The following is an 11,093-nucleotide window of genomic DNA, read 5'->3' as shown; positions in this document are numbered from 1 at the left end:
GGATTATCCACATGTGATGTGAGTCCATTTCTGGATCAGAAGCAATGGCAGTTGTGAACGTCTGCTTGTCTTCCAAACTCCCTCCAAAGCCCAAACTTGACAATCCGCTTCCCAGTCAGCAGCATTTTTGCTTCCCGTCTCTTTCTCTTCCCTTCAATTGCACTGCCACTAGGCCACAGGTACGCTACATTTTCCGGTGAATTCAGCTCAAAAAGTACACTAGACTACAATTTGATTAACTTGGCCAATTTTATTTCCACACATTACAGCGTCCCGTGAATCATCAGTCTCAAGCTCCTCAGAATCCTCTGCTTTGCTTGGGAGAATCAATATCCAGGGCAAGCTTTCTCGCCCTTCTCTCTGCTTCCCTCTTCTTTGCATCCGACCCTGCTTTAGCATTCAAGGTAACCAAAACTACAATTTAGCCCGCAATTATTTTAGCGTTTATTGTGATTCTAAATTGTGGGTTTTTTTTTTGGAATGATTAATGATTTTTTTTTTTTTTGGGTTACATAATCTGGGGAGAAAAGGGTGGAGGTCCTTACGGTGCAGAAGTTACCAGGGGACAAGATCTCTCTGGGAAAGATTTTAGTGGGAAGAGTTTGGTCAAGCAAGATTTTAAAACTGTATGTGGAATTGAAATTCGTCCACTTCTCTATGCATTTAGATTAAGTATGCTGCATACCTTTTTTCTTTTCTTTTTTTTTTTTGGTTGGGCTATTCAATCCTGGATAAGTCGCGTGGCGTCATGTGAATTCTGTTGAACAGTCAATACTTAGGCAAACCAAATTCAAAGGCGCAGCATTAGTAGGAGCTAGCTTCTTTGATGCTGATTTAACAGGTATATCCTCTACTGAAATGTCATTTGCTTTTCTAGTATGGAAAAACAGAATTTTTTATCTAAAGTAGCAGACATAGGGAGTATCTGGGATATTAAATTCGATTACTGAAATGCTTGATGATGAACCGCCTGCCACCGATTCCACTACAGCAAAAGACTACAATTGTAACTTACAAGAAAAGTGTAAACTAAAAGCACCTAGGGCAAACTAATTACTTTGTTCTTTATGTGGACAAACCAATTAGTGTAGCAATTGCCATTCTAAGTTTTCATTTCTAAACTGGCACCTAACGTGTGAGATTTAGGTTCCAAAAATGGAGCTCAGTGATGGTCACTGAAGGGAATAACTCGAAAATCAAAATGATTATGCAAAACTGCTTTACTAATGTACTTTGGCAGCTACACAAATCTAAAGCCCTGGTTTAGATAGAGCATGCTATATTACTTCATCTGACATTCTGATCGTGAAGCTTTTGTCTATTCAAAACAAAATCTTGGTTTCTGCTTTATATGTATTCAGGTGCTGATCTATCTGATGCTGATCTTAGAGGAGCTGACTTCTCTTTAGCAAATGTGACCAAGGTAATGAATTTTGCTTCATGTCATACATAGATTTCATGCTTTTGGTGTTGTGTTGATTTTGTTGCCATAAAAAAATTCACTGTGTCTATTCATCATTTGCCATTAGTCCATGTTTGTAACGAGCAAGGTGCTACACTGCATATTCAGTTGAGGTGCTTTTTTCTTGGGGGAATATAAGATGTTCATCTTCTGAATAATTGGATGTTTTCTGTGACTAATGCCCTTATGCTTCAAAAAAAAAATCAAGATGGGAATGTACGAGTACCTGACCAGTCCAGATTGAGTAGCAAGCTAACATGCAGTCAAACTAGAAGCTTAATTTATTCTAGTCCATAGAGAAGAGTTGGGTACAAAAGATACCACCTCTTTACTTGCCAAAATATGATGGTGCTCATAAAAAGAATTTAAGAACAACAAGGGAATGGCTGTGTTTGGTTGGAAGTTCTTTTAACTATTTCAGATGTCCAGATACTGTTTGATGGTATCGTCAACATTCTGGATTTCAGTGCATGTTTGATTGTAATAGATTCTGTTCAAGAAATTATGGCTGTCTTTCCATCCACATAGCCTTTGAGCATGCTTTTGTAGCTGTTGAACTGGATTTGGAGCTTACATAACTGATTACACTTGGGAGCTGTAACGTACTAGTTGTGATTCTTAAGTTTTTTGACCTTGTAATTGACTTCCATCTCCGGTGTGGCTGTCACTTTCTGCAGGCAAATTTGAGCAATGCAAACTTGGAAGGCGCACTTGCTACCGGGAATACATCTTTCAGAGGGTCAATTATAACTGGCGCAGGTAAGAAGAACTAACTTTTAATTTTATACTTACAATTGCCATGATGCATCATTTACCATAGTGTTATAAATTTCAGGTGTGGGATAGTTAAAATATAACTTTGCAGGGAATTCAAAACAGGAGCAAACAAGTAACTAACTGTGACATGTAAACTAACTTTTAATTTTATACTTACAATTGCCATGATGCATCATTTACCATAGTGTTATAAATTTCAGGTGTGGGATAGTTAAAATATAACTTTGCAGGGAATTCAAAACAGGAGCAAACAAGTAACTAACTGTGACATGTACAGAGAATAGAAAAACGCTTGGTGCCCTCACTTGGCCCATGTTTCCTATTTTCTGTCTGCGATGATCTTCTTTTCACTTGTTTCTTGATCTTTGTGACAAAACAACGAGAAACGACTGATAATCACGATATGGACTTGATTATACTGATTAGATGTTCCTTCACATTTGGTATTGAGACGGCTACTGGGTCTTGGAAATGATTTCAACCCCATGGAACCTGGGAATACTGCATTGGGGGAGAGTTGGGTTGGGTGGTAAGGTGGAAAGAGTCGAAAGTAAGAGATTTTAAATTCAAATCCTCTCACTTACCCAAAAAGAGGGGTAAATGCTGCCTAAATTATTCAAATTGTGACTCATAAGCATGCTAGTAATATGTTTCTTGAGAGGGATAAATTAAAACAAAAAAAAAAGTTGCTGATACAGAGCATTTTGTAATTGCAGATTTTACGGATGTTCCTCTCAGGGATGATCAACGAGAATACCTTTGCAAGGTTGCGGACGGGTAATGTGGTTACTGTGAGTCCTGATACATTTTTTTTTTCATGTATTTTCACTTCGTCTGAAGACTTTTTACCATCAGAGTGAACCCAACTACCGGTAATGCAACAAGAGACACATTGTTCTGCAACTAGTACCGTATCCCAAAAAGATTGTGCAAGGAGCGAGGCCTGGGTGAAGGCTTTGGAAGACCAGCAACCATTGACATTTTTGCAGCAATCCATAAGAGTGGCAAATTCTATTCGACCGCCTGAGAGAGGAATGAATTTTCTAAAACTTTTGACTTGTATAGTGATGGCTCAAAACTCTTCTGATCTTTCCCTTCGTTTCTCCTTCAGTCAGAGCTCAAAAGTCAACGTATTCTCGTGTACATTCTTTGAACAGAATTGATCGGTTCATTAGCATCTCTTTCCATAATCTTCGTACTGTTGGATTTTCCGTGATGAGAACAAAAATTTTTCATCCAATCAAAAGGATGGCTAGACCTTGCATTTTACTCTCTTGAATAGTTACCACAAAGTAACAAAGTTTCAATCTTCTACGCTATTTAATTATTAGAGAGCCAGCTTTACACGATCCCCAGCACCAATAAATTGCTTTCAAGATAAACATCTATTGAAAGCTACGATACGACAGGGGAAAAAAACAAAGAAAAGAAGAAAGAAAAGGGTATTCTATTTACCAAAACCTTAGGGGGTAATGGACTCTTGTTGATTACATCTTCTAATCAACACCTTTAGAGTGCCGTCCTTGGAGCTTTTGATTTCACAGCATCGCCTACGGGGGCTCTGCACAAGCATTCACAGACCACGAGATATATCATCCAAAAAACATATAATCACCAAGAAGATGCAACTTTTTTGGTCGTATAACATGGATCAAGAGATGACCTCTCTCGTAGCTGCTTAAAAGGCAATTTAGAAGAGGCATAAGCAAGAATAACACTACCAAATTTCAATATTTACAAATTAAAATTGACAGCCGTCTTATACTTCAATTGCCTAATGCTTGCGTATAGGCAACCTCTCAAACGCAATTGTACAAGAAGTAAAAACAATTAGGCCACTTTATGCAAGTAAAATGCTGGATATAGAATAATCACCAAAACATTTTGGAAAATAGCGCGGCCGGAACTTTCAACTAATTTGTGATGCTCAACATTTTTTAAGTTATGAAACAAGACAGGAAATGCCACGCCTAGCAAAGTTTGGTTCAAGACTTTATCCAACTTCTGGGATTCTAGCTTTTTGGTTCAATCAATTATCAGTGTCCTACTTTGTGCGAAGACATACCTTCAGAGTCTTAGTGGCGGCTAATATGCATATTAAAATGGTTAAGCAACGGGGAAAAAATGGAACGAACCTTCCATTCTTTTTGGTCCATTTTCAATGCTGAGACGAGAACTCTCTCAATACCCACTGCATGGCCATGGTGTCCTCCCCTACAATTCTCAGGCTCAGAAATGGACCTCCTGTAACTAGTGAGAGTCCCACCGTTGCCATCTTCGCCAATCCCCTCTATGTAATATACAGCTGGGCGTTCACAAGGGTCAGGATTCACAGGACGTGTATTGAAAATAAAGGGTCCATTGCTCCAACTCCGCCATGTCCGGAATGTCTGCAATGGTTTCTCCAAGTCTCCAGCTATCAATAATGAAGGGTATATCTGCGCAGCGTAGCCCCATGAGATAGACACAGACCATTTATACCACCCATGGTAGCAGAATGACTGCTGCATTATCTGGGCTGGGTCCATATGGTATGCTTGGATGAGGTTTTCCAGTGACTCATGCTGAGTCAGATTTGGAAACAATGGTTTCACGTGGTCAAGGTGGTGGAGCGATACAAGGGGTACCATAGGATGTGCTGCCAGAAGACCAAATAGGTCACCTCGAATATCAATCTGAAAGTTTTAATGCCATAAGCATAAGCAGAAGTTTGATTGTACTTTTTCACATGAAAGTAACATGATTGATTTTTTTCTTTTTCTTTTGATCAAAATGATGTTAAGAGTAATAATACCAAACAAGAATTTAGGACCAAAAAAATCATCTACAGGTTGACATCTCGAACCATAACTTCAAATAGAAATGGCAAGTGCGAGTTGACTGCATTCATTTTGAAAAGTCGTAGTCTAATATATAAGATGACTGGACTAATTGTCACATGTTCTAGCATATTACATTTTGTCCAGCACTTTCGTTGCCTGGGGCTGAAGTGTTAGACTTGAATATAAATTTTCTTTCTTTGTTTCTTTGCGTGGTTAAAACTTAAAAGGTACGCCTGACTTCATAATGGTAGACCAAGAACCATCATCAATTGGGTGGAGACATTGAAAAACGATATAATGGCCTTCTCTACAGTTTGTTGCTGTCCTTGGCAATAATTTTTCTTTTCTTCCCCCCATAACCCCACCAAAGAGAAGAAAAGGGAAGGCATGGACGGATTGGCTTGTGGGAATTAAGAGCAAAGAGCCATTTTTAGGTACAAATCATGTTCCCTTCCTATTTCACATTTCTATTACATCTCTTATTGTGCATCTGAAATAAGCAAAACATAACCAAGGATATATACCTTGAAAGGGGGGGAAAAAACGAAAATCTTAATGACATTGAATTGTAATAGATAAATCCACATGAAGATAGCTAATTGATCGGGCTTTGATTATATTCAATCTCGTAATCTTTAATTGCATATTCTAGAATTAAAAGATTGTTCAGGGAGTAGGAGGAAGACGAATCTAGATCTTTTCCTAAGCATAGTGGAAAGTGGATACCATGGCAACAACCAACAAGAACATAAAAGACTCTGGCAATCACATGAAGTGGCCTATGCTGACATCGTTTTCCAAGTAGAATCTTGAAGACGAGAAAAAGGCTTAAAGGACAAGCGCATACGTGGCCCAATATCTACATCTTAATCGTAATCACAAATCACAAGGTACGGTCAAATTAAATGGTGGTGAATTCCGCTAAGTAAGAATACACATCATAATCTATTTAAAAGAAAATGTGCCTAGTCAACAAATAATAATCAAGATAAACCAATTTCTTTCTTCAATGAAAACCTCAGACTCTAGCAGGATTGTAATACTAGAGATACTCCTTCAATTTGACCAGAGTGCTATTAGGTAGCTTTATTAACTATGTTCTTCCTTTTAAGTATTGGGCTGCTCACAAGTCCTTTATTTAAGTAGTAGCCGCCCAAGCTACTGTGCTGAAAAACTACTGGGGATGCAAGAACACGTGTCTGTATTCTATAACATGTATACTGAACCAAAAAAAAAAAACCTTTTATGAGACGTACCGTCTTAATTTTGTCAGATAAGATATTGTGTTAAATTTTAAGTGTAGAATTATACAAAAAAATATGTATCGAGAGACCCGTATCCATAATCTTTTGAACTTTTATCCAACCTAACTGAAGCATTTTTCTGCATTCAACTCTACCAAGGGGCTATTCTCATTTGACTATTTCACTTGATTTTATATTGTACTTTTTGGATTATGAGTTTTTTTGCTATTGTAATTTTATTGTATATTTAGGATTTAGATATTTCATGGTAGAAAAAGAAAAAGCTACAATCAAAATTTTATCTAGAGAAGTTTTACTCCATAATTACAATCCAACAACATTTGAAAAATCGACACCACATGAGAACACACCTACATCACATGTAATTAATCACCGGGCCACGGTGCACCAGGACCAGACCCTACAGAGTACTATAAAATAAGGTTAATTTTTCTACAGTATATTTTTCTACAATAGCAAATTTTTGGTCATGTTTGTCTGCTACAAATTTTTTAATAACTTTAGTTATTAGTAATCTCAAAAAATTTCTCAAAATTTTTAAACTATACATTTCAAAATATCCAAAAATTTACACATTTCAAAAATTTTTCCTACAACTTCTACAGTAAAGTTTCACCCAAACACCCAAAACAAACTTATTTGCCAAATGGGGATTACAGACACTACTTTTAAAACATCGGTTCACCATCCAACTATGGAAGAAGGACAAATGTACAAATGCAAACTTATGGACAAAGAAAACAGAAGATGTTCACCCACAAAGCAGTTCACCTAAACTACATTTACGTGGCAAAAACAAGCATCAGACTAAGTAGGTTTGACAGCTGCCACGTACGAGGATAAAAGCAACATGCGAAGGTCAAGTGTTTGTCTATCTAGTATCTACCATACATTCAACTAAGTCCAGAACTAACATAAACAAGGAGCCCAGAGGCATATATATATGATTATTACTATTAATTTCTTGCTTCAAGGACATTTCTCATTTCTACAGTCGTACTTTACCAGACTGGCAGGTTACCTCTTGATGATATAAATTCAAGTCCAACATAAGCACCCCTTAAATTAAGTACCTAATCGATTGATTTCTTCTAGAAAGGTATAAAAAAAAAATGCGCTGTAATATACGACAACAAAATACTACGAAGATTTAAGAATTTTCCCCACTAAAAAATCAGGGCACTATTACGCACGCACTGATTAGAATTCTCGTCCACTAATTTTTTTAAACAAATCAGAGTCTTGCACTAAAGAAAAGACTTCCAAATCGGTCAGCATTTCTTACCAAGTTCAAAGTCGTGAATGAATACGACGTCATTGACCTAGGACTAAGCTGCTAATTTTTTTTTTTTTAATGCTTCAAAAAAAAAAAAAGCTGGTATTTTTTTTCCACTTAAATTGAAGTGCACAAAATTTCAGACAAAACAAGAAAAAATCCGACATCGACGCATCGCTAATTCAAACAACAATAAATTGTTACCATACGACAGATATTGGTGCTGCGCATTGATTCCTCTAAAGTTAGCACTATAATGGATGCATCATCAAAATAATTCACAGCGTACCTGGTGGAACCCACGCTCTCTAGTGAGGGAGACACCCAGCTCTTTAATACATGCCCACACCCGCTCATCAGAGCCGTAGAAATTGTAGTACCTATCAAGACAACCGTCCATTACTCTAACCAACTCCGCCGCTAACGGATAACTTATTGCAATTCCTCCGCCACCAAAAGCCATATCATAGGAATGAGTGATGTCTTGCTCTACGCTCTCCGAATTCCCACCAACATAATACATCTGGCGGTGATCGTACTTGGCTAACACCGTAACTAAGTTGTCCGGGAAAAACACCGTATCGTCGTCTCCCATCACGAACCACCTCACATCCGGTAACCCGACCCGGAAAGAATCCACCACGATCCTGGAGAGCCTGACTGCTGATTGTGAGCTTGTGTACCTAAACCGGGTCCAGTCGGAGGAGACCCTATAGGGAGGGGAGTTCTCGGGCCATGGTGTGCCCGCGTCGGGTTCCTTATCTAACCAAACGAACCCCCGTGTGATGTTATCCTGCCACCACAGCGCTGAATAGTGGCTCCGATCGTTCCACGTCGAGGTCGACCCGCCGATGCCGAACACGATGTGGGTTATGTTGGTCGGGCTGGAAATAGGGCCTTCCTCGGTGTTACAGGCTGTTGTGGAGATGTTGTCAGTCGGGTTCGGGCATTCGGGGCAGATAAACCAGGGAGGTTGACTTGTGAACACCGAGTAAACAAGCAACGCAGCGGAGACGAAGAGGAAAGCCAGAATGCCACCTTTTACGGAAGTCGTTAAGAAATCGTTGCGCTGATTGGAAACGAGGAACGGTTTGAACGGGTTCAAGGTTTCCTGGCCAGATTTCTCCCGGGTCTGAGACATTGATGATGGCGTCAAAATTCAAAAGAAAAATATCCGGAACTTTTTTCTGCAGTGAAAAAAAGTTGCAGTTCCTGCATGGAATGATGGGTTGTTCTGTCGAAAATTATATGCCTTCTAGGAATATGGCAATAAAGCGCAGTGTGTGTTTTTCACCGTGTACGGGAGTTCTGGGGTGAGAAGTTTGAATGGCAAGCGCAAAGCCAGGGCAGGGAACTAGGGAAGGCTTTGAAGATCTAAATGGAGGACTGAGATCATAGCATGTGGCCGCAGCCTTGGTGCGGCGATACGTGTTGGGTGCCCAGTGGGTTATAAAAGGAGACAGGAATTTACTTCGGTTTCCTATTTTTTCTTGCAGATTTTGAAATATATCCTTGAGTTGACTGTGTATGTCCCTTACAGTACGACGATCATCAGTCAAAGCCTTAAGAGTAAAGACATTTATTAAGACCAACTTCTCAATGAAGAATAAAAAGACGAAAAATTAAAAAGGGGAAGGGCAAAAAAGTACGATAATGAAATGGTGTGGAATTTAGATTGCTCGAACCGTGGTAGACGATAGAACAAGCATGCCAAGTCAACTATATTATCCATATTGTAAGGCTTATGTCAAGTTACAACAAATTGTACAACAACAAATATCTACATTTCAAAATTTGAGGGATGTAGATATATCTTATCTTCAATAACGTCAATCAAGTTAATGCACAAATCGTTGTTGAGATTCTGTAGTTATTGAATATTGGAGTAATCATAGGGCATCTATTAAAGCTCGAATGCTTAACTATGAAATAAATTGGCCATCTCTTGATGAAAAATTTTATGTAGATTTAGAGCAACTATTACTACTAGACATGTTTAGTAAGTTTTTCCTAACTAATGAAAGAACTCCACATTGACACGTAAGGGTCTCAATTAATTTCATTTAACGTATCAAGTTGACCCCACTTAAAATGTGAATTAGCAAGTGAGATTCTTATATATTTACATGAAAGTTTTCATTGATTCTATACCGATTATTATGTATGTTTAGTAATTATTTTGAACTAACATAAAACTTCATATCATTCAATGCCAAGAGTATCGCTAATAGCTCCGGTGTCATCAAAACAAGGAACCAACAAAAATCATAACGAGGCTTACTACTATTTTCTTTTTTATAAAAAAGCATAAAGTTTTATTAAGATGGAATAAGGTCCGCCTGAAGTGCGGACAGTACAAGAGATGGAGATGAATGTTTCCATAAATAGTCATCCATGACAGTACAAGCATTCCTAGCAAAGCTATGGGCTGCATTATTCAAAGAACGTGGTATCCATATGGCTTTCCACCTGGTGAAATTTTGCAGAAGTTGCAAGACATCATCAATCAATACGCCACATGCTGAATCATCAGAGTCATATTGCTAAAGCATTTTTGTAATCTTTAGATTGTCACCCTCAAGAGCAACGTGACTATAGCCTAATTCAACCAGCAATTTAGTTACAAACTTCGCCGCATAAGTTTCGATCACATCCGGGGCTAAAATACCAAGAATTTTCTTAGACAATCTAGCTATGAGGTCGCCTACACCATCACGCACCACCACCCCAATACCTGAGAAGCCTTCTAATGGAACAATGACCCCATCAAAATTTGCTTTGACAAAATCCATTTGAGGTTTTTTCCACTAAGTTTGTGTGGCTTGGTATTGCATAGAAGTTATTGAGCCATGCGTTGGATTTAAAGTAGCTTCACGATATTGGTGTGCATAATTTATAGAAAAAGAAACCAAACTAAGTGGGTCATTATACGAACCTTCAAAGGTAACTCCATTGCGATTGTTCCAAAGATTCCACAGCATTATAGCTACCAATTCCATGTTTTTTCTTGATAGATGATGTAGGAGATTAAGGAGCCATATTGTGACTTGCTGAGCGGTATCCAAATGAACTTTTGTAGATAAATGGCTGAGTGCCCATGATTGAATGGCTACTGGACAAGAAAGGAAGATGTGATTCATGTCGTCAGATGGAGCGTGGCAAACACCACAGGATGCAACGAGGCTTACTACTATGATAACCCAAACATAGCTTTGAAATCAAGCAAGAAACGTCTACATAACTCACTAATTCACTCAAACTACACATAATTTATTATTTAAATGCATGCTCGTAATTAATTGTCCATATATTTAGTTACTTTTTCAAATTAGTTTCACTTTTTCCGATATATTAACACTTGAAACATCTTAACAAGAACATTCTTTAACACATTTAAATTACTATTATTAAGTGAATGCATACATTGACAATTAACTCTCCTTTTGTATTTAGATAATTTTCTAAATTAGTTTCTCTCTTTCTAAAAAATT

At 38.1% G+C, this 11,093-nt stretch overlaps 2 protein-coding genes and 1 long non-coding RNA gene across 4 annotated transcripts; 1 reads left to right on the top strand and 2 right to left on the bottom strand.

Annotated features, from left to right (window-relative positions):
- Positions 1-3,429, top strand: LOC113730454 (thylakoid lumenal 15 kDa protein 1, chloroplastic-like). Of its 2 annotated transcripts, XM_027255143.2 has the most exons (8): positions 1-179; positions 270-404; positions 531-626; positions 769-841; positions 1,362-1,423; positions 2,140-2,221; positions 2,956-3,016; positions 3,095-3,429. In XM_027255143.2, the coding sequence occupies exons 1-8, from the start codon at positions 45-47 to the stop codon at positions 3,144-3,146; spliced, it is 696 nt and encodes a 231-aa protein (XP_027110944.1). In that variant the 5' UTR covers positions 1-44; the 3' UTR covers positions 3,147-3,429. The 2 variants fall into 2 exon arrangements, with proteins under 2 accessions (XP_027110944.1, XP_071934588.1); XM_072078487.1 differs by lacking the exon at positions 3,095-3,429 and having other exon boundaries at positions 2,298-2,993.
- Positions 3,430-3,467: 38 nt separating this feature from the next.
- Positions 3,468-9,198, bottom strand: LOC113730453 (uncharacterized). Its single transcript, XM_027255140.2, has 3 exons — positions 7,892-9,198; positions 4,375-4,914; positions 3,468-3,800 (listed from the first exon to the last, which is right to left on the bottom strand). The coding sequence occupies exons 1-3, from the start codon at positions 8,741-8,743 to the stop codon at positions 3,702-3,704; spliced, it is 1,491 nt and encodes a 496-aa protein (XP_027110941.1). The 5' UTR covers positions 8,744-9,198; the 3' UTR covers positions 3,468-3,701.
- Positions 9,199-9,879: 681 nt separating this feature from the next.
- On the bottom strand, positions 9,880-10,836 carry LOC140036588 (uncharacterized). The gene is made up of 2 exons (XR_011840128.1): positions 10,538-10,836; positions 9,880-10,201 (listed from the first exon to the last, which is right to left on the bottom strand). It is a non-coding gene; the product is annotated as an uncharacterized lncRNA (long non-coding RNA).
- Between the last annotated feature and the right edge of the window lie 257 nt (positions 10,837-11,093).

The sequence above is a fragment of the Coffea arabica genome, chromosome 2e (assembly GCF_036785885.1).
Source record: "Coffea arabica cultivar ET-39 chromosome 2e, Coffea Arabica ET-39 HiFi, whole genome shotgun sequence".
NCBI lineage: Eukaryota > Viridiplantae > Streptophyta > Magnoliopsida > Gentianales > Rubiaceae > Coffea > Coffea arabica.
The sequence above is the reverse complement of the archived record's forward strand: the minus strand, read 5'-3'. Positions and strand labels throughout refer to the sequence as shown.